Genomic DNA, 26398 nt, shown 5'->3' with positions numbered 1-26398 from the left:
TCATGGGAGGGGATTCCTCTGTGAACGCTGGGTCTCACAATGATCAGCAGCGTCTGGGACATTGATGAGACCCAGGAGAGAGACTCTCCCTTAGCTGTGCCTCTGACCCTAATAGAGCTCTGAGGAAGGACAAATTTTCCCAAGCCTTGAGCCCAGGGAAAAAACACTCAGAACCAGTAAGGTACAGTGAGAGCTTAGGCTCCAAGGCACGAGGCGCCACAGACCTCTGACTCTGGAATCTAAGAAGGTGAGATGTGGCAATACCCCAGGCTTTGCAAAGGCAGGTGGAGCAGGAAGAATTCTTGGAGTCAGAATGTGGCACGGGCCCTGAGGGAGGCCAGCAGCAGGACGAGGACTTTGAGGACTTTTTCCTAGAGATAAGCAGGTGCCTCTCAGCAGCCTGCATCCTCGACTAGTCCAGTTCCAGGCTGGTGAGCGTGAGGATGGTCTGAAGGATGAGATTCCACCAAGCTCTCATGCTCTGGAACATGAGGCATCGCACCTACTGAGCTCTTCGTGTCTGTACAGCACCTGAATACGCTGTTGTGGGGGTGGGACACTTTCTAGACCTTTGGCCCTTGTCTCGCTCCACGCCAGCTGTGCCGATAGAGAAGGTACTACTGCGTCAGCGCACAGTGAAGGGCTCAGTTCTGGGTTACTACCACACTGTGGCGCTAGAGCAGTTCTCAACCTGTGGGTCTCGACCCCTTTCGGGGGGGGGGGAATCAAATGACACCTTTACAGAGGTCGCCTAAGACCAACTGAAAATACAGTTATTTACATTACAGTTCATAAGAGTAGCAAAATTAAAGCTAGGAAGCAGCAATGAAAATAATTTTATGATGGGGGGGGTTCACCACAACATGAGGAACTGTATTAAAGGGTCACTGTCTTAGGAAGGTCAGGAGCCACAGTGTTAGAGTGGAGAAAATACCGCCATCCCGCCACAAAGTTTAAGAACAATTAAATATCTGTTGCAGAACCCTCCCAGCCAGGCTCCATGTCCAAATTAATCAAAAATGAGTCGCTGGGTAAATACAGCAGGACTAAAATGCAAAATAAAACATTTTAAAATGGGAAAAAATCTTTATAATTTGGCATTTGATGTCTTAGCTCAAATATCCATAAGAAATAGTACATCTGACTTCATTAAAATAAAAGAAAAACTCTTACTCGGAAAGATACTTAAGCTAATGGAATGACAGTTCAGTGGACTGTTAGCAAATGTCACTTCTGGTGAAAGCCCTTTGCATATTCAGAGTGTATGAAGGACTCTTGACACTCCCCAATCGGAAAACAAACTCAGTGTCAAATACAGGCATAGACCTGGACATTTACCTCATTAAACAAAAACACAAACGACAAATAAGCCCAGGAAAGACAATTGGCATCATTATGCACTAGAAAAAAAAAAAAAAAAAGGTGAAGACACCATTGGTAGACACCACTGATGAGAAAGCTAACAAGCAAATGAAAACGGACTTGGCCATTCCAAATGCTGGCAAGAATGCAAAGTGACAAGGACGTTCATCTTTGATGGCAGAAAACCAAAGTGCTGTAGCTCCTCTCTACAACCTGCACCATAGAATCTGCAGCAAAAGACCCAGGGATTTAGCCTAGAGAAACGTGTGTGTGTGTGTGTGTGTGTGTGTGTGTGTATAAACCATAGTTCCCAACACCTGGAAACAACACCAGACTAAGAAAGGTACTGGCATGATCCCCTGGCATCACTGAAATGTGATTACTTCTCCAACTCTCTGGGAATCAAATATTAATTGCAAGGCAGGAAACAAGGTCCACCAGGACTCTGTGGGAACATCTACCTCCCACTTGACGTATGTATTCCCAAGTCACACAACACTCTCCGGCTCCATCTCACGTTCACTGTGATGAAGTTTATTTTCTCTAAAGAACGCCATATGTGTTTGTGCTCTTTTTAGCGTTCATGTCCTGGGGTACTCTGTCACACGCAGACACAGAGGATGTGGTTTTGATGGATCCCAAACAATGGGAGACGTTCTTCCTGTGGCCTCAAGCATCTGGAAGGCATTCATGCAAATGTCATGTAACTTAACACAGAGTCTGGTTTATACATTTGACAGAACTTCTCTAAAAATACGGGAAGGTCTGTATTTTTGGTAACTGTAGCCCGGGGCATACAACTACAGACTGAATAGAGATGACACGGCTCCTTTCAACAGCATCTGCCTGTGCCCAGCTCCATCTAATTTTGGCACGAAACTCTGCATTCCAGAAATGTTCAGAACCGCATGAGGGGGTATCACGCTCGGATGGTAAAAAATCATCTTACTGCTGCTTCTAGGGTTGACTATATGAAAGCTCTGAGAGAGCTTGTTGACATGGGCTACCTGTCTGTCCGACTATAACCTGAGATTGCATACTTCACAGCTATGTAAGTTCCTTAAGACAATTGTGAGGAAAAGGTGTTAAAAGGAGAGAGAGATGTTTATCACATCATTTTAAAGCCCTATTAAATAAGACCTCTCATTCGCATTTGATGCCCATCAAGAAATGTCATGTTTACGGTAATTGTCTCACCATTAAGATGCTTCCTAGAGGAAGAGTTCACCAACGAGATAAAAAAGAGCTTTGATTCTGCTTGATAATTATGTGATTTACTTAGGAGATTTACCAATCCCCTTTGAATTTTGCTAATATCTCTCATTGAGCAAACTTAAATCAACACATGGCGATAAAGACCAGATTTCCAGAATTGGGCAAGCCTTCTGAGCAGCTGTATTTGGAAGGCCTCATATCACCAAACTGTTCGCATATCTTGTGGTGTCAAATATATGGCCAGATGGCTGGGTTAAAAGGAGAAGAGTTGTTGGAGGAAGTTCATTCATTCTGACATGAACTGGCCATTGAAGAGCTAATCTTTATGTGAGAGGCTCAAAAGGACAATGTCACCAATAAAAGGAGGCCATGAATCATGACAAACACCATTTACGATGGTAGAACGTTCCAGGCTACACATCCTTGACATCAGAGGATGTTTCAGAACAGACAAAAAGGTGTTTGAAAGGGAGGGAATGTCAAAGGGGAAGGAACATTCTGGGGAGAGAACTGAGAGGAGTCCATTCTAGGAGGTAGCCATTTATCACCACATGAGTAGAGGAGAAAACTGAGAAGAAGAAACATAGACGTGAGTATACTTAACCAGCCTCAGAGTCTGGAGAACACAGCGTTGCTCTGCAAAGGTGTCTGCTTTCAACCACATAGGCAAGAAGACTGGAGAGATGGGTCGGGGGATAAATGTGTCTGCTATACAAGCACGGGGAACAAAGTTCAGATGCCAGCACCCATGTGAAAAAGCTAAGCGTGGGTTAAATACGCCTGTAACCTCAGCAGAGACAAGAGGGTCACTGAAGCCTGCTAGCTGCCAACCTAGCCCCAGGCTTAGTAAGAGACCCTTGTCACAGAGGGATAAAACAGGGAGTGACAGGCCAGGACATCTGGCATTCTTTCCTGGCCTCTATACATGTGGACTCCTACACACGTGTGAATACACCACAAACAAATATACTTCCCTTGCACACATACGTGCACATGTGTGCATGTGTGTGCATAAAATCAAGAGAAAACGTTCTTATAGAATTCCAGGTTGAAGAACTCGTCACTTAAAAACATTGTCTCCACAACTCATTCTCAAATGACACAGCAAACAGAAATTTTGATTTAGGAAAATCCATTAAATCCAGGGAGGAAGGATGAAATCTATAGTATCTGTGTTCCCCTCCCCCCATCTCAATGAGACGAGAGTTCTAGTACTGATCAGTGGAGTTCAAAACAGGGCACCACATCTCCCTAGCTCCCTGCTGTGAGGGACTCTCCCTGAGGTGAGTAGATCCCCAAATTTCTTATCCCACCCACGCCTGTAGTTTAGAATCCTGGTATAGGTGAGGGTCCTCAGACTTCTCAGCTTCTGTCTTCTAGCCAGCCCCTACCTACAGAGCAGGAAAACTACCCGAGATATGGCTAGACAAGAAGGTTAGGCCCATATCATCCTCACCTAAAGTAATTGATGAGCACGAGGTTTCACACTGAGAAGGATGAGTTGGGAAGACCAGAGACTATTTCTATGCATGACACTGTATATTAATGACAAGAATATTAATCTGAGAGACGGACCAAAATATGCCCCTGGAGCACTGTTGATACAAAAGCTGTTCTCAAAGCATAATCAGGTTATAAAGATAGAAAATTGCATGGATTTGTCTAAAGGGGATGGAGATTATCTGGAATATGATATGGTAAGGTTCAGGCTTAAAGGTGATATTGAAAGTGGGATATAGGAAGAGGAGAATAAACATCCTGGATAGGAACAATGAGTAAATGGATGACAAGGATGAAGGTCAACAGAGCGGACCAGGGAAAGGGATGGAAGAGAAAGAGCCCTCTGGGTGCCGAGCGGCCAGGTTTAGCACTCAGCTGAAAAAGTGAAAGACCTGAAAAAGAAGGCCATGGAGACTGTTAAGGAGAAGGCTGTTCCTCATTAAAAAAAAAATACAAATTGGTGAGATATAGTCATTTAGATATTCAAGAAGCTGGGCAGACATGAAGAAACCAGCACCAAATATTCCTTAGTAAAGGCGCAGGGAGACCAATACAAAGGAAAACCTAAAGTAACAGAAGAAACTCGGATAGATTCTGATTCGGCATCTAGGTGGATGGGTGGTCAGGCAGGCAGGCAGCAATTTTTAAATCCGTAACAAACACTCTTTACCTCCAAAAATATAAACTGAAGGCAAATCCATGGAAACATATAAACCAGGTAAGCAGCAACTCTAAGCGCTCTGGAAAGTCCACGCCAGCATCAGGTAAGCGCACATTAGAGCAAAACCTGAGTTACTGTGGAGGAAGGAGGCATCACTTAGGATTATGAAAAAAACTATTAGGAATTTGTGGGGATTAGAAATGCATAATTGTGTACAACCAAAGCTCAACGTAAAGAAAACACATGGAACAAGACTGGACTAAACACACAGTCCAACATGAACAGGTGCAGAGTTTCTGCAGCAGCCAGCCAGCATGAAGCAGAGCAGCGAGCAAACAGAGGGGGAGCCACACTGCATCCTAGGGTCCTAGGAGGGCATCATTCATCCATCCTCTGCCAACACGTTTCAAACGTTCTTCAGAATGAACCACATGTGACACCTTAAAACCACCCTCAATAAGTCGGAAAAGACTCATTAACATGGGGTGTGTTTTCTAGCCACAGTGGAAAATAAAAGAAGCTCTATCTAGAAAATTCACAATTTAGAGGTCAAATTTATTGTCAAGTAGTTAATGATTCAATGACAGTAAAGGTATATTTCAATATAAATAAAAATAAATACACAATATACAAAAAGCTTCAGACACACAGGACAAATATTTAAAATAGAATTTATACCTATAAAAGCATAAAAAGAAGAAAACCTCAAATCAGTAATTTTCTACCTTAAGATGCCAGAAAAAGCAAGTACAATATCCGTATATAAAGCATAGCTCTCCCCCATCACCAAAGCTTCTTTTTACAGCAGACAGGGGCCATTAGAGAAATCCACAATTTGTCAAATGTGGAGAACAGCTGACTATGGGGTGTTCCTCCTCCGCTGACAGACCTACAACACAACCCCTACACTTTCAGGGAACCTCTTGGAAGAGGAGACAGAACTCTTGTAAGAGCCAGAGGACCAGGGCATCTTCTATGAGAGGGTGTCTTCTGTATATTCACCCGTAAAGCCTCCTCAATAAGGCCCGTGCAACGATGACGTCACTGTGGAGTGGGTAAAGCTTACAAGGTCCCCACCGAGAGGAAGAGCTACAGACTGTTAGTGACTCCCCATCCAGGGACAAGTCCCCAGGTTTGTTACCCAATCTCAGGTGTCTACCCCTGAACACATACACGTGCATTCAAGGATAAGACTGAGTGGTCCCGTCTGTGTAGGCGTCTGGCAGGGGCAGATGGCCACAGAGATGTGTGTTGAGCAAACCTCACACCACAGTCCGGGAAGCCCATAGAGAACGGACCAGTAGGATTCCACAGTGCCCTCTAGGGCACCCTCCACCTTTTAAGGGTCCACACAGCAGCTCCCAGTACCAACCCCTGGGAATCAATCCTTCATACATGGTCCTTTGAGAAACACCCACCAAGAGAATGGATGCCACCATCAGCAGATAGACAACACATGCTTGTAGTCCATTTGTTTACCTTTCAATCTGTTCATCGCTAAGGATCAGGCTGAAAATTATAATGGTGAGGTGTCATGGAAGGAGAAATAGAATTTGAACAAGTTACAGGTCTTGATCTTCAGCATTTGAAATGATCTTAATATTGGCACAAGTGGTTTTCCTTCAGTCGATTTGTAATGCTTAAAAGGTATATTGAAAGCTTCGGACGTCTAGTTTTACGTTTTATGAAATGGTTCTGGTCAAGAAAATCGGTGAAGAGAAATATTAACTCTTTGATCATGAAGAAAATAAATAATGAAATATACATGTGGTACCTGTGGGCATCTGGCAGCACTGTAGCAGTCTCCAGCTGTGGCAAACGGAATTGCCTTTCCAAACAGTGTCTGGGAGAAAAGAAGATCCGTAGCTGTAGGAAATAAATACAACTCATTACCATGGAAAAATCAATGTCTTCCTTATTTTCAAATATGCAGTTTTCATAGTATCTAAACTATACTTATTATTTAAAAATTTAACAAACTATCACCACTATAGCATACAATGTAGGACCGCCTCAAAATGGATACATTTTATTTAACACGAAAATATACATGGCTTTAAAAGAAAAAAAAAAATCCCACAGGTGCATCTGAAATTAAAGAAAAACATGGGAAAGCTAAATAAATAGTTTTCACACTTTATACCAAGGCAGTTCTTTGAAATAGTTGGAGTGTGTTCAAGAAGAAAACCACAGAAAAACAAATGGAAACTCTTGAGAGGTAGACCAAACCATGCCAAAGCAATGTGAGTGCTGGTGCCAGTGTCCCGTGTCTATACCAATCCACGGGGGCAATTCTGTTCTTCTTCCATTTGCTGAGATTGTTAGGAAAGTTTTCTGATTGCCATGATCACTGGAGATTCTACATAAAAGGCAAAGCTGGATTCACTGGGCCAAAGACAGCTTGGGCAGAATCCTCAAACTCCGCCGTTGCAACCACTCACACTTGCACTCGTCACTTAAACAATGCCCCAGCAATGGCTACCAACTCCACCGAGGCAATTCATGTCCCTGACAGGGCCGCAGCCCACCCTTAAAGGCAAGGTCCCCAAGGTAGCATTTATGCAAGTATCTCATCTTTGAGGACAGTTAAAAAAACTGTCAGGCCTTTCCTAACCCACCAGAGGAATTGTGTGTCCCCCCCTCCCAGGCCTCAGTCTAAGTGGTCATGGTTACGTGGTCATAGAGATGGGCTTGCAGGAAGCATGGGTAGAGCGTTATGCCATGAAATTGACAAACAGCACAAATACTGCCTGTTCTAGGACAGGTAGCTGTTAAACTCACATCCCCGTTCCACCGCTTCTTTGTGACCCTATACACACACACACACACACACACACACACACACGTTTCAAAGTGTATTTTACTGTCTCCTCCAAAAGCATGAGCAGTCGTAAAGCTGGTTACACAGTGATAACCCGTAGTGTGTGCATAGTACATTTGCCTCTCTAAGTTCCAGCAAGTCAGCCAGACTATTGCAGGCCTCACTCTCTGGTTGCTCTGCGGGTATGCCTAACTTTACATGACCAAACTAAATTACAGGTATCTGTTTCTCTTTACTCGTTAAGCTAGTTTTGACCCTTGTCATTTTACCTGAATTACTACATTCATTTCCATAGTTGTTTCTATGGCTACAATTTGTTCTCCTGGCACTCAGGTCTTCTTTCCTTAGGATTTTCCTCCTCTAGTGGTTCTGATGAATTATAACCAAAGTTCAACTAGGCACAGTCCTCCTCCTAAGGGCTTGGCTCTAGGCACCCTCAGCCACCCTCAGCCACCCCCAGCTGTGGATAATACTGACCCTTATTGAAAAGCTGGAGGCTGAATCATGGAGGCCAAACACAACCAATTCGTTGCCAGGTTTAGAGAAGGGGGGAGAGGGAGTGGTCACTGGTGACCCCGATAACCACTAAGCCAGTTGGGAAGGCAAAAAGAAGCTACTTGTATCTCTGTGGCCTCAGTGGCCGAAGCAAGATGAGAAAAGAACATCATCCTCTGGAAAGCGCCCCAATAAGGGGCACAAGTCGTGCCGTCGCTGTGGCTCTTAGGCCGACCACCTTCAGGAGTCCACCTGTGGCAGATGTTGGCTACACTGCCAAGCGCAAGAGAATGTAAAATTACTGGAGTGCCAAGGCTTAGAGGCGAAGCACTACTGGACTAGGCAGACGAGGCACCTAAAATTGTCTTTTGCAGATTCAGACACGGATTCAGTGAAGGAATAACAACTAAACCCAAGAGGCCAGCTGATGCAGCATCCGGTTTATCAGTCAGTCATAAAATAAATGCTCTGGTTTCAAACAAACAAGCAAACAAACAAGACAACAACAAACAAAAACAAACAAAAGGAGCTACTTGGAGTGAGTTCAAGATAGAATAGGGAAGAGAAAATGAGGGGAAAAAAGTGTCTTATTTAAGAAACATTGCTATCAAGAAACACAGATGCAGGGCTTGGTGGCACTCACCTTTAAACCCAGCACTAACCCAGAGGCAGGCAGATCTCTGAGCTTGAGGCCAGCCTGGTCTACAAAGCAAAGTCAGGACAGCCAGAGTTACATAGAAAGACCCTGTTGAGAAAAAGAGAGAGAGAGAGAGAGAGAGAGAGAGAGAGGTGGCCAGAAGATACAATTTGCTCTTAATTATTGTAGAAGCTCCAAGTACATGTTGTAGATCGTGTAAACGGCCCAGCAGCGAAGAATCGCTGACGTAGAAGAGGAAAGGTGAGCTGCCGAAAGATGGCCTTGAATCGTATTTATAAGATAGCCCTTGCTGAGAGTGAGAACGGGATGATTCAATGACAGTGAATAAGCGAAAAGGTGACCCACGGGGAAAGCATCGTGAATTGGAAGTAAAGCAGTGAGAACTTGGGAATTGCCCTTTGGGTTGTGATTTTTTTTTTTAAATTTTTATTGGTAAATTAGGAAGCAAGGTCACCATTAGTAAAGTAAAAGACTGAAGAAACTTAAAACTGGAAAAGAAAACGTGATGCGGATACAAGGAAAGTAGAATGGGGATGCAGGGGCAGATACGATAGGTTCATTTGATACTAACAGAGCCCCACGCTAAACTTGGCAGTCACGCACTCAAAATAAAACCAGCCAGGACTGTAAATCAATTTTCACAGTTTCACAGAATAGGTATAGAATGTGTTTATCTCTCTCTCTCTCTCTCTCTCTGTGTGTGTGTGTATGTGTGTATCTTTGTGTTTCACAGGAATTTGAGGGAGGAAAAGGGAGGAGTTTTCAAATGCATCCATTTGAGTCTAGGGGTCAGGTCAGTGACTGGCAATATGAGATTTGATTTGGTAAATTAGTGAAAAACAGCATCCAATTACCAACAAATAAGTTACCGAGTGTAGGTAATATACTTAGTGGTGTCAATTAGCAAAATCACATTTCAAAATAATAACCAATATTTAGAGAAGACCACTTACTATACCAAGACATTAAGCTGATAAAATTAAAGGTAGCATCTTTTTACCTTCACAGAAAAGACAAACAAGTTTGAAAGAGAGAGAGAGAGAGAGAGAGAGAGAGAGAGAGAAAGCCCCTTAGAGGCAGCTTCTTATATTACAAAGGAAGGGAACTAGGTTTAAGGAGACACTCAGGATCCTACGGGAACGGAAACAAGTCACAGGACTCCAGAGTCTGTGCTCATTAAAGCTGCTTCATTGCTGCTACTTGAACGTTATCCATCCTTCTAACTCATTCAGAAGTTTAATGTGCTACATCTTACTTTACATCCTTCAAAAAAAAAAAAACAACCCTTACACTTATGTTGAGGATATTAATTTCTTTGAACTTAATATGTTTGGGGATTTATTTTAAGAGGTAGACAGCTTTATTTAAAAGGAAACTACCTTATTATGGTCACTATGTAACATTTGTATCAAAGGCCCCCATATTTCGAGTCATTTCAGAGAAAGTGTGTATCTGATGACTGTAAAGGAAACCACTCTTACAGTCCTGGGCTCTTCATTACAGCCTGTCATATGCACCAGTACATTGCTGGCTTTTCCATGTCAAATGGAGGCGTTTTGTTTTCCTTGAAGATGCGGTGCTTACTTTTGATCTGCATGGAAGTGAGATCAACTCTGACTTTGCTGAAAACAGTGTATCCAGCAGATAGGTAGTCATCTTTACAGGAGCAGTCTTGCCTTCGGCTTCCATTGAAGGGGCATTCATACGGGTTTTGAAGTCTGTAACAACATTAGGGTATTTGTAGCACTCGGTTCATTTGTTAGACCCTAAATGATGAGCTTAGTAAAACAGGAGACACATCTGTTCTTCCGTACCACCGTGACAGCATGTTAACTGACAGAGAAGCAGAATTCATTATGACTAACATGCAGCATTCTCACTGGGAAATTCAGGGCCTATTTCCTACAGAAAAACTGAGCTTTAATTTTCCCACTTTTGTTACTAGAATTAATTGGATTTCTATGAAAACAGACAAGGTGTTAAACTTATCCCTTCTGTATTGTCCCACATTCACCCTCTTTGTGATTACAAGCTAACTCATACGTCCACCTCCTTCTCAATGTCAGTTATTCTAATGCTGCCAAAGATCAAAATCTATGGGCCCTAAAAGTGCACAGACAGGACAAAGTGTCTCATACCTAAGGCCATATACTTCTGAAAAGTTGTCATCACCTTTGACCAGTGGTAAATATTCTCTAGGGTTCTCCAGTTGCATGCCTGAGCAATGGATCTAAGGGAAATACACAAATATCTAGAAAAGCGTTTTCCATGGAGGAGATCAAAGTTAAAAATCAATGAGAAATATTTTTCAGAATACCTTCATTCTTCTTCCCCTGATGTTAAGGTCGTAGTCACCATCCTTGGTAATGTTGTTTGTAACTCGGATTTCTTTGCACGTAGTAAATAATCTACCTTCAAGGATAGATTAATGCAACCCATCACCACTGAGCACATTCCAAACAGCATGGACTTGACCATCAGAATCATCTCAGCACTCTGAAGGTCTGGCACTTTGTGCTGCAGTGTGGCGACTGCATAGGTCTATGTTGGCATTTCAGCTAAAGCTTAGGGACACTTGGTGCTGGGTAGATTTTTGAATCTATTACTTACAGTCATTGGCATAACATTTCTTTTGTGCATCTGGCTTTAAACGCTTTAAACATAAGTCACTGGGCCAACCGTTTTCAGTCCTGCATTCTACTCTTCGCTCCATTATCCCATTTCCACAAGTTACTGAGCACTGTCAACACAGTAAAGGTTGAGGTAAAATATATCACAAATAATAAGGCCAGGAAATCCAGACTGCCCTCTCCAAGACTAGGCACTTTTCGAATAAAGTAAGGGTCAATAATGGTTAGAACTATGGAAGATGCAAAAATATTCTGGAGCTGCCTAGTTACTGGAGAACAAAAAATCGTCAAGCATGAGCCTGCAGCTGTTATTTCTGGTTTTGTGTCACTTATTTTGCACAGCTGTATCAGTTGTACACAGCAACTGTCCAGTAAACATTAGTGGGTGAGGCTTATTAAGACTCCTTATACACACCACACATTGCAAATAATAAATATTCATCTCACTTATGGCTGCTATTACAAGTAGATAATGGTCTTCCTTCGGATAAAATTACAAAGCAATGCTATCGTATTTCCATTAGTTAGGTTGACAAATAGAATGTAGTGTAAATACTATTTATTATATAGAGATCAGACAAAGCTAGCTCCTCACTTAGCTGATATTTCTGAAGTACCTACATAAAGTGCAAGCCCTTGTACATGTTCGCTGAGGACCACACATAAGGACTGCTGTTATCTTCTTACGAGCAAGTTAGAATAAACACAGAAAGGATAAGACATTAACACGAATAACTAACAAAATGGATTTTAGACAATGGTGTAGAAGATCATGTGGAAGGTCCTACTCAAAATGTAGATGACCAAGCAACCCGCCTCTGAACAGCCTGTTGCAAAGGGCCATAAGCTCAGAATTCTGGACTGACCTTGCTCCATTTCCCCACTTTCCAAGTGGCGGCATGCAAACAGCTTCTGACATCGCATTTGTGTATAGGAGGAGATGGCATCACAGGGCATTCTCCGTACTCTGCAGGCCGAAGCTCACGGAACATGCGCTTCTTAAGGGACTGGACCCTAGTGCAGTATGTGATCTTCTGTGGATACGTGACCCCACAGTCACCTGCACACTGAAAGACGCACAGTGGTAAGGAAACTTGCCAGGGGCCTAATATCTGTCAGCTGCTTAACATGAGTCATTCACGTCACCTCTACGGCAACTCACTTAACCAGCTTCATTCACAGGCGGGGAAACAAAGGCGCAGAGACGTTTAGGCAGTTTAGTCTTTTGGCCCACAGAGAACTGGTCCCCTAGGGATAACCTTCATGCCCAAACAGAGTCACACCAGAAAATCTGGAGCATCGAGATTCAGCCTAGGTTTTGTGTCTGAGGAGCCTGTGAGGTTTCTCTCTTTCCATTTGTGAACGCTTTTCTACTGACATGGCCCATTTCTCCACTCTATTTCATTCTGACCGTTTAGGTTACTTATGCAATAGAATCTGAAGACAGAAAGTACTCAGAAATCAACATGCTCTTTCTTTTACAAGATTGTCTAAAGCCTGTTTGTGGCACACACCTTTGACCCCAGTACTCCTGAGGCAAAAGCAGGTCCATCTCTGAGTTCAAGGCCAGCCTGGTCTACAGAGTGAGTTCCAAAACAGCCAGGGCCACACTGAGAAATGCTGCCTTGAAACAACAACAACAAAACTAAAAACAAAATATTGTTTTTCTAGTCTAAATCCCTCACATTTTGAAATGAATTTTAGGGCCAGCTTGCCAAATTTTCACGAAACCTAGTTGGAAATTTGTGGAAAAGTCGATCAAAACATTGTGGTTAACTGAGCTTCCACAGAGATGCCAAATGAACTCAATGGGGAGTGATAATCTCTTCTACAAGTTGTGTTGGGTTCACAGGGCAGCCATGTACAATTGTAGATGAAAATATTCTCATAAATGAAAATAATCAAAGTGTATCAGACCTAAATATATGAACTATAATTATAAGACTTAGAAGGAAAATAGGTCTACGCCCCCTCTCCAAACAATACAGGCACTGCCATTGTCCAGGGTTAACCCCCAGAACTTGAAGGTAAGACCCTACTGCTAAAGACGTGGTAGGACTTGGAGGAATTGAGCTAGAGTTGACTGGAAGCATCCTCCCGGGGGACAGGATCTCGTGGTATTGGAAGGTGCTGTGCAAACTGCTAAGACAGCAATCAAATCCCATCCTGCAGTAAAGTCCGTGGTCTGTAACAATGTCCAGCATGGCAAGACAGACTCAGCACTGAGATAGTGACACTCATTTTGTTAGCAATCAACAGTTGTTTTCATTGGACTTAAGGCCCGCTAGTTCACGAAGAAGGAATTCCTGCCCTGATACTGTAAGCTAGTCAACTACCTACAGCTGGGGAGGTCAACCTTCCTTACGCTGCGACCCTTTACAGTTCTTCATTCTGTGGTGACCCCCAACCACAAAACCATAAAATTATTTTCATTGCGACTTTTGCTACTGTTATGAATCCTAATATAAATACCTGATATGCAGATGGTCTTAGGCGACCCCGGTACAAGGATCTTTTGACCCACAGAGAACTGGTGCCCTGAGGATAACCTTCATGCCCAAACCAGTTTAATTTGCACCCATATTCTAAATTCCTATTTTATACCCACAGATAAGTGCAGCTCTAACCCCTCATCGAAGACACTTTTTTTTTTTTTTTTGGTCAGGGTATTTTATGATAGCAACAGGAAACACTACCAAGACAACCTTACCTGTGCCAAGTCTCCGGTTAACACCACATACTTGCAGTGAGGATTCCTGCACTTTTTGGTCGAAAGAGGTTTCGTTACAGGGTCACAGAAACTTTCATTCACTTGTAAATTTTGTTCATTTGTGCACGTCACTAGCCGATAGGTCTCTTTCTTCTTACATGATGTTGAACACTGGAAATGCAATGGGAGATCAAGTAACACTTTCCTATGTGCAGTGTCCTTGCAAGCTTGCTTGTCAGGTTCTGAGTGTAGTGGTCATAGAGTGTGAGGGTGGAATTCCATAAGGGAGTCAGGAGGATGAGGAGTTCCAGGGAAGCCAGGGCTACAGGAGCCTCTGTTTCAAAATAAAGGGGTGGGGAAAGATAGGACAGGGAAGAAAATGGAAGGGGAGAGGAGGGGATTGGAGAGGAGGGAAGGAAAAAGAACAGAAGGGAAGGGGAGGGGAGAGAAAGGGAGGGGACATGATGGGAGGGGATTGAAGAGAAGAGGAGGGGAAAAAGGAGAGGGGAGGGAAGAGAAGGGGAGGGGAGGGGAAAGAAAGGGGAGGGAAGGGAAGAGGCAGGGAAGGAAGGGGAGCAGGGGAGAAGGAGGGCTCAGCAGATAGAGCACTTAGCAAAAGCCTAACTTGAGTTCAACTCTAAGAACCCACATTCGCTCCTCCGACCCCAACATATATGCCGAAGCAAACCCACAGCAGCTTTCACACATTCATATTCACATGAGACCCACACGCGCACACACACACACACACACACATGCCAGGCGCACACGATGTTGGAATTTTTAAAATCACAAAGCAGAGGAAAAGAGCATGGCCCTGTTAACACTCACGTCTAGCCAGTCTCCTGTTGTCCACCGGTACCTCACACAGTCTTGATGCCAGCAGTACCGCTGCCCCTGAGGCCGGGTGAACGGATCACACATGTCTTCAGCCACTCGGCCGGTGCCTCTCAGTCTGCAGTAGACCTCTCTCTGCTGCACCCCTGACCCACAGGTCACAGAGCACTACAAAGGAACGCGGAGGATCTGAACAATGCAGCTAGCAAATGTCAAGTCACATATTGATAGCTAGAGAGGGCATTGCACATTTTATTTGTTGTAAACATGTCCTGATATTATATCATACATTAGATAGAAAAATCCATAAAAAGAATGTGCTTACTAATGTTTTACCTACAGTCTATATAAATATAGAGTTTTCTTTTAAAGCTGTTATTCAAGTTTTCCAGAAACTGTCAACTGTCAACTGCTACAGAGTATCCCAGTGTGGAAACCCTTTCCTGAATTAAACATACTTAATCTCTACAAAAGTCAGTACAGAGGGCTACTACATTCTTTTAAATGGCACACATGAATTCTAACACTATACTCATCATTCACCACTAACACCAATTTCTAAGACTTTTGTTATATTCATATTTTTATGTGCAACACCCACTATAATTTGAACCTGTTGGGGGCCTAGATAGTGGCTAAGCCATTGAGTCTTGATTACATTTTTATGGGCAGGATTCTGGAGAAGCCTGCATAAATTATAAATTTAGACAGCCTTGTCTTGGTCTTTCAAACCTCATTTTTCTTAGCATTAGTAATGAAAAAATGTTACTGTCTATATTTCTATTTCTGTATTCCATTTAGTTGCTCAGAGATTCTCTAAGACTGGAGCTCTCACTTAGCTCTGTTCTCTGCTTTCCCAGTGTTCACCAGGCTTTCCCCTAGCCCATGCACAGCCTTGCCTCCCTTTATGACACACAACTCTGAGCTCCCACTGCCCTACCTGGTACCCAGTTCCCAAACCACACCTGTGCTTTGATACTCGATAAAGCAGCCTCACGGTCATTTGCAATCTCCCCTTCTCGCCTGTCAGAGCTGCTGCTCATTTACGCTTTAAACTGGTGGCTCATAAATAACAGACATTTATATCTCACAGGGGGGAAGTTCAAAATGAGAGCATCAGAGTATTTCACGTCTGGTGCGGAAATGCTCCCTGCCTCACAGATGGTCATGTTTGCGTTCTTATAGATAAAGTGGACTAGGAGCTCTCTAGAGCCCCTTTCACATGGAAGATGATTTCAGTTACAGGGGCTCTACCCTACTGAATCACATCCCAGACTCTCTCCCTCCAATGGGATTACGTGGGGGGGGGGTTGTTAAAGTATGCGTGGACGGGCACAAACTTCGCATGATGAAGGAGGGTTGAAGCTTTGCTTTCCCTGGTGAGCCTGCACTGAGTTGCCTTTTCAGAATGGAGGATCCAAAAGTTTTCAGCTCCGGCATAGCAGGCATCCCCAAACCCAGCAGTATCCATATAGCAGAAACTGACAACAAAGAGCTGAGAGTCTCACAATGACAAAATGTGGAGAAGGTTCAAGGACATTTATTAATTGTGAATTTGGTTGTCTGTGTCCCTATTATCCCAGAAAGTATTGGCAATCATACAGGGTAATAATATGTGAAGGTACATGGGTGTTCTCAACAGAGATATTATAAGAAAAAAAAAAATCCAGTTGTTTTTTTCAAGCTCTCTGTTTCTACAGGCACCTCCAAGAATCTCGTCTCCTATTGTCTACCGCGTACTGTGTTTTACTATAAGAAAATCATTTCAATCTCACAAAAGCTAAGATCTGAATTGACCCAGTGACTCAGATACCTTTTACAGATCACAGCAGCCTTTCACTTAGGTGGCTGCAGAGACTGACCTTTCTGGCATATCTAGAAGCCGCAGACTTCAAAAAGACTTTCTGTCTTCTCCCTTCTGAATATAGTGTGCATTTCCACAGCTTTCTACATGCTATGCTTAAGCTACTGGGTTCTTCCAAAAAATGCTCTCTAGCCCTTGGGATAGAGATAATGGTGCACGCTTTGCATCAAGCATAATATTAGGTAGACTGACATACTTACGTGCAGTTCATGGGGGCGTGGCTGTAAAATAGGAGAGAGATGTGCTCTTCTTGGTCACCAATACCCCTTTGGGTCCTAAGGACACTTCTCTGCTGTGCTACTGCTACATATGTTCATGGCTGTACCATGGGGGGTCTTTCCTGGCCTTTGACCATCTGTCTCACAGTAATAAACCCATCACCCTTTCTAACAAATCGTCTTGGCTTACTATCAAAGATGAGGTTTTTGGGAGGGCTTCAGAGGCAGGGATGGATGTTAATATACCAAGAAAGGCACGGATGCTCTGGACAGGGTCTGCCTTCTTTTTACTTCTTTTTATATTGTTTTTCCTTGTCCCAGAAGTTAGCTCCATTCACCCACCCAAAGTCCCCATGAGTTTTCAATGTGGGTACTGATAAGTTCAGCATGATAGATGGACCAGGGGAAGACAGTCCCCAGGTCTCTGCCAGGAACAAACGGACAATTGTGTGGTTCTTGCCATTTGGCTTATTCTATAGAAAGTACTGACAGGAAGCCAGGAATTGCAGGCTGTCCCTGCACCACGTCTGGTAATGTATTCGACACACGTGTAACTTCAGAGGCCCTCACAAGATAATCGTTGGTTCGTTCTCTGTTCCAAGTGTATGAAGTGTAGCCTTGCTTTAAAATAATTACCATAAAATAAGTTCATCCGTATTGCCATGGTTGCAGGATGCTTCAACTACAAAGACTCATTTGGAAAACTGCTGGCCACGTTGTTCAAATGCCTTTTAAGGGAGGACGTTTCATTTGGTATCTGATAACGTTTTTAATGTAAGTATTTAGTGGTGCATGTTAATGGCTGCTTCTAAGTGATGATAAACATTGATTTATAAGGCCGTTTGTGTCTTCTTTCCAGATGTGTGGCTTTAGGGGCAAATTAAGTGCTTGAATCATTAAAAAGAGCAAATGCGCTCACCTCCCCTCCACACACACTTCCTAGAAACAGTGGAGGGGGGCTTTTTGCATTTGTGTTTTGGAATCCCAGCTTTGCTTGTTAACCCCACACTGAGCAGATTCCTCAGCATATATAAGGTTCCACATGTATTCCTGTGCCTAAGGGTAAAACTTACTGAATTCTTATCTTCCTTGATCAGAGCCAACCTAATAGGCAATTTAGAAAGACAATTGAAGAATCTCATTCTACTCTTTTTATGCCGGAGATCAGTTAAATATCAAGTTCCTAACACTCCACAGAGGCTGCCTGTTCTATGGTGAAACTAGAGGGTTTTCATTTAGTATCAAAGAGATTACATGGTGCCATTCAAAGGCCAACTTTCCACTGAAATTCTATGTAGGTTTGGTGTTCTTGTTTCTGAATATGCTAAGGCATATATCCAGACACTTTTCTTTCAAAATTGGGTTGTTATTCTGAACTTGATTTATCAGTTTCTTTCATGCTGGGTAATCTTAGCCCATCCAAAGATACCTAGACCTCAAGTCTCACTTGTCTTGTGTCTAGTTGCAATTCTGCATGTAATTTCTAGCTCCAGGATGAAGTCTAAACTCAAATCCAAGATTCTGAGATGCAAACAAGGACATTACTAAATACATCACTGGATATATTTTTTGATAGATAACCAATATGGTATTAGTAGCCTTGAGCCCCTTACTTACTAGCAGAGTTTCCTGTAAATTTATAACCTAAAGCAAACAAACAAAAACCAAACACAACAAAAACACACAAGTAACTGAGCTGGGCGCAGTGGCACAGGTCTATAAGCCCAGCAGAACATTCTACAATAAATGACACCTTAAAGAAGTAAAACTTTCAAAGCTACTACAAACAAATACTGAACTCGGGTCTTAAAAATGTAAATATAGGGCTCTTAACCTTTGAGCCATCTCTCCAGCTCCACAAAGACCAAATATATCTGGGCACAGGAGTCTTATATGAGACTGTTTATCCAACCAAGGACCATGTATGGATACCTAGAACCTCTGCTTGGATGTAGCCCATAGTAGCTCAGTAACCAAGTGGGTTTTCCTAGTAAGCGGAACAAGGACTATTTCTGACATAAACTCAATGGCAGGCTCTTTGACCTCTTCACCCCCCAAGGGAGGAGAAGCCCTGCTAGGCCACAGAGGAGGACTTTGCAGCCATTCCTGAAGATACCTGATAAAACAGGGTCAGATGAAAGGGGAGGAGGTCCTCCCCTATCAGTGGACTTGGAAAGGGGCAGGGAGGAGATGAGGGAGGGAGGGTGGGATTGGGAGGGAATGAGGGAGCAGGATACAGCCGGGATACAGAGTTAATAAAATGTAACTAATAATAAAAATAAAAATAAAATAAAATAAATTAAAAGAATGTAAATATAGATATCTGGAGATGATGGATGAATAGATGGAAAAGAAGGAAAAGGGGTGGATAGATAAGTGGTAAATAGATGATGGATGGATGGAGAGAGATACATAGATGAGGAGTGGGTGGATGGATGGATAGATAGATAGATAGATAGATAGATAGATACGGCAGGTGATGGTTGTAAAATGTCACATACCTCCTTCCATCTATTGGCTTTCCATGAAGGGCATCGTCCCGATCTGCAAGCTTTGTGAGTTCGAGGTTTCTGCAGATGACTACAATAGTTTTCTTCTAATTCCCTTTGAAATTGATCAATGCAAAGAACCTCCCGGTGCTTTATACCTTTACCACAAGAAGCCGAGCACTACAGAAAATACAGGAAAACGTTTAGTGCTTTTTATTAACAGCTTCAAGAACTACAAAATGAAGTAAGCAAAACACTATTACTTCAACATTCTTATTACACATGGTCTGGTATTTGCAGTTAGTGAGGATTTGAAATTTTCCAGTCTGCTCTGGGATATTAATTGATCCTGAAAATATAAGACTGCCATTCATTCCATAGAAGTACTGATTGTCTAAAATGTATTAGGCATAGACTCTGATGCATACAGATTTAGATTTTATAAGGTTAAAGAGACTATCTTCAACCACCTGTATGTCATGCCTAAACCCATAAATCCAGTTTGTATGTAGAGTACCACCTTGCATATTTGTGTTATCATATTTTTACAGCAAAATATTATTTTTTTCAGTTAAAAACAAAAAAAAAATCCTTATGAGCATTGAGTATATGAGCTAATTGGGAAAGCAGTTTTTTTTTTTTTACAACCCATTTGTGTCTGTATTTTACACCACTCTGGAAAGCGTATTTCTATAACAGCAGCCATCCAATGTAGACAGCAAAACCCTTGAAAACACAATTCCGTGCATGAGGCCAGCGCACTGTAGTAGACAGTTGGGCTTTGGCAGGAAACACTGCCTTTGTACAAGTTTCTCCCGTTGGCAAGAGAATAAACACCAGTCCTACAAACGCATCATAACGATCAGCATTAGAGGAAGAGTATGGAATGTCCAATACAGAGTGGTGCCCATATGGATTCTTACAAAATACTAGATTCCTCTGCTAGCACTCTTCATGAGTTTTCAGTGTGGGTACTGATAAGTTCAGCATGATAGATGGACCAGGGGAAGAAAGTCCAGCAAGGAAGACGTGGATCACAAACAACTCCTATTTATACCAATGTGGAAGGTGTGTCTATCGATAACCAGCCTCCAACTTATATAGTAAAAAAAAATCTTATTAAAATACAAGTGGACATTTGATTCATTTAGAAACATATAATAGATTGTGAGACTATTAGCTACTGAATAACATGTTTATATGTATAATTATATATACATACATATGTACACACACACATATGTTTTCTTTCTAGCCTCTGCCTGTGTGTGCTACTGTGTGTGTGTTTCCATGCACATATGTTTTTTGTGTGAATGTGTGTATATACAGATGAGCATCAACACACATGCACATACACTGATGTAGACTCACACACACATGCGCACATAGGTTAAAATCTTTTTTGTTTGTTTCTGAGATAGATAGCATTTCATAGTGTGGCCTGTGAGCTGACATGAAGCTCACTATATAGACCATAATGTCCTTGAACTCACAGCAATCTTCCTGCTTCTGCCTCCTGAGTGATGGGATTAGAGGTGTGTGCCCCCACACTCAGTGAATATGTCCTAAATTTCATACTGCTCTTGTAGAAGACTCAAGTTTGGTTCCCAGGATGTATACCCAATGGCCCACAACCACTCATAACTCCTGCTCCCTTAGACATAACACCCTCTTCTCACCTCTATGGGCACACCTGCACACATACACACCCATATATTCATAATTAAATATTAAAAATAAAATTTAAATATATATCGACATAATTTGGAAATAATTTAGCCTTTCATAGTTTTGCAATACTACCTCCCATTGGTACAGGCAATTAGCTCAGTGCCTTGATTACTGCTATCAAGACCTGGCTGGTCTCTTCTTCTTCCATATTCAGGACCCACTCAGCTCTGTGGGAGTCTCTGCAGAATCTCCACACACTGTCCTAAGGCCCTTCTGAATCGGACTACCTCTATGCTAAACTCACCTTGGCCATTGATATGCTCATGGCCTTACCTTTTCTTTTCTTCACTACTTATTTTTCTAAATACAACATTGTACATTAATAAATGTCACACATTATGTGCCATCAAGCAGATATTAATGGTGATGTATGGGAATTGTCCCACATAGCACACACCCATGTACAGAATGTTCCTTTTGATTCATACTGTTTTATAATTTTTGAATTAGGATATTTGAAAGACAGTTGTCATGACTCCTTGTTAGTGCCTTTTTTCAACATAGTATTTATTGTGAATGTTCATACGCAGGCTCATCAACCATCATCATCTCTCTCTCTCTCTGCCAGTGTAGTTATAAGCTAAGCATGCATACTCTGCATTAAGTGAACGATGCAGGGTTGGTCCTAATATTAAACATAAGTCATAGAAAACACTGCAAGATATTAAATATCACTAAAATGATTATAGATTATAGTAAAGATACTACAGAGTTTAGTCATCTGTGCAAGGCAACCATTTCTTAAGTCCTTAGGCGTGTGATGGAATCTAAAGAGAATCATGTTTGTTCACATATGATATGAAGGGTCTTAAATATTTGTTTGCTATGCCTCAGCCAGATATTGCTATTCACATAGCTGTTCTTGGAAATACCTAAGGTGCTTTGAACAGTGTCAAGACCCCAAGACATGAACAGTAAGCTTACAGAATATTACAGGTATTTTCAAGAATGACCAATTCATTCACAAAACAATTGCAACAGAGGAAAAGAGACTGAAATTGAGATTTTAGTTTAAAATTCATCAGTATCTCTGAATGGAATGTAAACCCACACGTGGTGAACTGAAAAGTCACTCTTCAGAAAGCAGAACGATTTCCTATTCATCTTCGACTTTCTCTTCCACCTTATTTTAATTTACTAGAGTTATCTAGACTATGATTGGTTAAATCCAAGCTATTATTAAATACACTTTAAATGCAAACCAATTTTATAAACATATTCCATAAGAAAATTCTTATTTTTGTAAAAGTAAAACTAGTAAATGTAATTTCAAGTCTATTTCCCATTTACTCAAGAAATGACAACGCTAATCTTTTGTCTTTAACTCATTCTTTTCTTGTTTTATGGGTACACCCAGTTTTAATCAAGATTCTTTTCAAACCTTGTATTAAGCAACTTGTCATCGTATTTTTTTTCACTTCATTTCATGTGTAAGGGTGTTTTGCCTGAGTATATGTCTGTGCACCACATGCTTGCACTTCTATGGGGGCCAGAAGTGGACCCTGGATGCCCTGAGATGCCTAGAGTTACAGATGGGCGTGGGCCACCATAAGAACTGAAAGAGCAGCCAGTGTGCTTAGCTGCCAAGCCATCTCTCCAACCTCATTGTCATGGAATTTTTGAGGAACAATAATATTCCCCACTCTTTAAGGTTAAACAGTGTTCATGTTTCTTAAATTAATTCCTAGTTCTTTCATTTCTCTTCAATTTTCTTCTAAATTTGTGTACACACAAATACACACACACACACACACACACACACACACTAACAGTTCTCTAAGCTAGAAAAACTATAAAACCAAGCAATTGCAAAGTAATTCATGCATTGGATGGACTTAAAAATAAAACCCTTTCTCCTGAGCTCTGAACAAGTACAGATCTGTTTTCCCCAAGTCCTAGGGAAGAGTAGCGGCAGTACTTTATCAGTCTGACGAATGTCATGTGGGACTATCTAAAGTAAAAGAGAACACGCTATGCAAAGAATTACGTTTTCCTTGGAAAGAGGCAGCAGCACAGTCAACAACAGTGAAATGTTGCTCTCTTCCTTCTCCCAAAACTTGCCTCATTCCGAACTGTGAAGACAACTCAAAGTTACTCCGTTACATAGGAAACCCCCAAACAGCGATTGCTCCTTCTGGAGATAAATATCTGCCTTTTTTTTGTTTTTTTCTCTCAATGTTTTAGCCACTGACTTCTTTTCATTCCCTTGGAATTTTATTAACACTGTACAGCTCCTTTCTTGCATTCTTCTCAATTTTTTTTCTTAACAGTCACCTCTTTTTTTTTAAAGAATGTATGTTTATTCAAATCTTTTATTATTATTATTATTATTATTATTATTATTAATTACACTTTATTCATTTTGTATCCCCCCATAAGTCCCTCCCTCCTCCCCTCCCGATTCCACTCTTCCTCCCCTTTCTGCATGCATGCCCCTCCCCAAGTCCACTGATAGGGGAGGTCTTCCTCTCCTTCTTTCTGATCTTAGACTATCAGTTCTCATCAGAAGTGGCTGCCTTGTCATCTTCTGTGGCCTGGTAAGGCTGCTCCCCCCTCAGGGGGAGGTGATCAAAGAGCAGGCCAATCAGATTATGTCAGAGGTAGTCCCTCTTCCCATTACTATGTAACCCACTTGGACACTGAACTGCCATGGTCTACATCTGTGCAGGGGTTCTAGGTTATCTCTATGAATAGTCCTTGGTTGGAGTATGAGTCTCTGGGAAGTTCCCTGTGTTCAAATTTTCTTGTTCTGTTGCTCTCCTTGTGGAGTTCCTGTCCTCTCCAGCTCTTGCTATTTCCCACTTCTTACATAAAATTCCATTCACTCTGCCCGACAGTTGGCCATCAGGCTCAGCATCTGCTTTGATAGTGTCCTGCAGACTAAACAGTCACCTCTTAACAGTCACTATATTGATTGTCTTAAACTTGCACATTACTAATTGAGGACAATGGCTTCTATGGTAACTTCTCATCCATGCCTGTGACATACTTTAACCACTCTCCTTTTTGGACATTTTCTTCCTCATCTCAAATCCCCTCCTCTTCTCTAATGGCTGAAGATGTTTCATAACCACAAGAGCAGCAACAATCAGTAAGCATTTGGGTATTCTTAATCAATGCTGTGTACAGATGAGGTGAATAAAAAAAAAAATCTGTGTTTTTGCCTTACCAGGCCACAGAGGAAGACAATGCAGCCACTCCTGATGAGACCTTATAGACTAGGGTCAGTTGGAAGGGGAGGAGGACCTCCCCTATCAGTGGACTGGGGGAGGGGCATGGGAGGCAAAGAGGGAGGGAGGGTAGTATTGGGAGGGGAAAAGGGTGGAGGCTACAGCTGGAATACAAAGTGAATAAACTGTAATTAATAAAAAAAATTAAAGTCTGTTAAAAACAAAGCAGGACATTTGAAGGAAATATAGTTTGCAAGTGATAAAATAGAAGCTCTCCAGACTTCTTCGGGTGATCTGAAACTTCCTATTCCAAGAGAATTCATTCTACACTGAAAAGATTAATTCCAGAACAAGAATGTTCTTCTTTTCACAGAATACTTGTATGAAATTATAGAATAAAACTAATTGTTATTTCAGATACAGATGATAGAAAAACCAGTGGCTTAACTGGGAGGACCTTCTGGCTAGTTCTGGAAACATAAACTGCTGAACAAAATCAAATGAGGAAATGGAGGCCGTCTTGATCTAACACGTGGGAACCTTTGCTTCTCCAGACGTTCATAAACATTTTACTCCGGAACTTGATTCCTTTCTGACAGCCACGGGAAGCATACTGATACTGGAGAATTAGTATTCATGCCAGCTAGCACTAACAAAACAGCTTTGTAACACACCTATTGCAGTCTGCCTCACTGTTGTGTAACCACCCTGGTCAGACCTTCCTTTTTATGTGACATTAGTAAAATAACATGTATGTGAGGGCAAAAGGGGTATGTTTCTTCTTTACAAGAAGAAACAATTAAACAAAACCCTAAGAACATTTGTAACACTATGAAAATTGTAAAAACAGATGTATCAAACAAGAGCCAGAGAGCAAAACAGAACAGCAGACACTAATTTGCCTAAAGATGTTTCCCATAGTGTAAACAGTGCTCTAAATGGCAAAGACAGAAATCAGTGAGGGAGCGTGTTATTCCCTAGAAAGCACTTTGCTGACCCCACATTCCATTTCCTTCCTCACCAAGGGCATGGCACCTTTATCCCTGTCTGTAGTTTAATACTGAGCTCAGGCAACATTTTCTTCCTAAAAACGGCTGCACATTCTTTCAAGTGTCTCATTTTGCAATAGCAGTCATCTGTCTTCACCTAATCTGCAAGACTCTCCGATTCGGAATGCGTGTGCTGAGGTGATTGGCTCCTACAGATCCCTTCTTCCCATCCTGTTTCTCATTTTCTACGCCCACTATGCCTGCAACTATCTGTTCTCTGCCTCCTCTCCTCATATGGATAATAAAACAAATTAAGAACAGACACGCTGAGGAGAAACATGGAAAACAGAAAGACCCTAGAATCACTTGCTGCCAATTAATGTGTCGCATTTTGTTCATAAGTTCTCTTCTATCTGGAAGAGATAACTCTCCTTCCCTCTCCTCTGGCATGGCACAAAGGCTCCTGGGGAGACCTAACTGGTTTGACATGGAACCCTCCAAATCCAGTGGTTGCTTCCGTACTCTGTGCTTAGCCCCTCTGAACTGGAACTCCCTCCTTGAGGGAAGAATGAGACACTTAAACCAGGAAGTTCATAAGAGTCTCACCAGGAAGATGAAAAAGTTCGGAGACTCAGGAGGTCTATCTCCATGGTTCCCTAAAGCATGAACAACTCTAAGGGACAGCAGCCCGAAGCTTGTGCAAGCAGCTTCCGGGATGCAGTTCTAGTGAGTTCTCACTCAGTGTCGTAGCTGCCTTCAAGTCATCCGTGTTCCTCCTGTAAGTAACCAAAAAACCCTCATTGGCTGAGTTGGTGGAATCTTTTCTTTGGTCCGCAGCTCGTGCTGTGTCTGGGGTGAATAGACATTTATTCATGACTCCCCCCTCCCAAAAGCCAGGTATCAACAGATTAGTAGTAATTTTATTTTAATCCTTGAATATCCTGTAAAATATTATCTGGAAAAAATATGGTCTGGTCTGGAGAATAGAAGAGAAATAAAAACTAAAACTATAAAAATTGCAAATATGTATTTCATTTGCTTTAGTACA

The 26398-nt window shown here is 42.0% G+C and overlaps 1 protein-coding gene across 1 annotated transcript in view; it reads right to left on the bottom strand.

The window, feature by feature from the left end:
- Adamts20 (ADAM metallopeptidase with thrombospondin type 1 motif 20) overlaps positions 1-26398 on the bottom strand; it is a 117775-nt gene that overhangs the window by 5939 nt on the left and 85438 nt on the right. Inside the window, exons 29-37 of the mRNA XM_060388762.1 lie at positions 19473-19640; positions 14884-15057; positions 14053-14223; positions 12209-12409; positions 11323-11452; positions 11030-11124; positions 10851-10942; positions 10297-10430; positions 6513-6604 (exon numbers count right to left, since the gene is read on the bottom strand). Of these exons, the coding sequence (XP_060244745.1) occupies positions 6513-6604; positions 10297-10430; positions 10851-10942; positions 11030-11124; positions 11323-11452; positions 12209-12409; positions 14053-14223; positions 14884-15057; positions 19473-19640 (1257 nt within the window). The remainder of the gene's footprint in view (positions 1-6512; positions 6605-10296; positions 10431-10850; positions 10943-11029; positions 11125-11322; positions 11453-12208; positions 12410-14052; positions 14224-14883; positions 15058-19472; positions 19641-26398) is intronic.

Source organism: Meriones unguiculatus, chromosome 8, assembly GCF_030254825.1.
Source record: "Meriones unguiculatus strain TT.TT164.6M chromosome 8, Bangor_MerUng_6.1, whole genome shotgun sequence".
NCBI lineage: Eukaryota > Metazoa > Chordata > Mammalia > Rodentia > Muridae > Meriones > Meriones unguiculatus.
The sequence above is the reverse complement of the archived record's forward strand: the minus strand, read 5'-3'. Positions and strand labels throughout refer to the sequence as shown.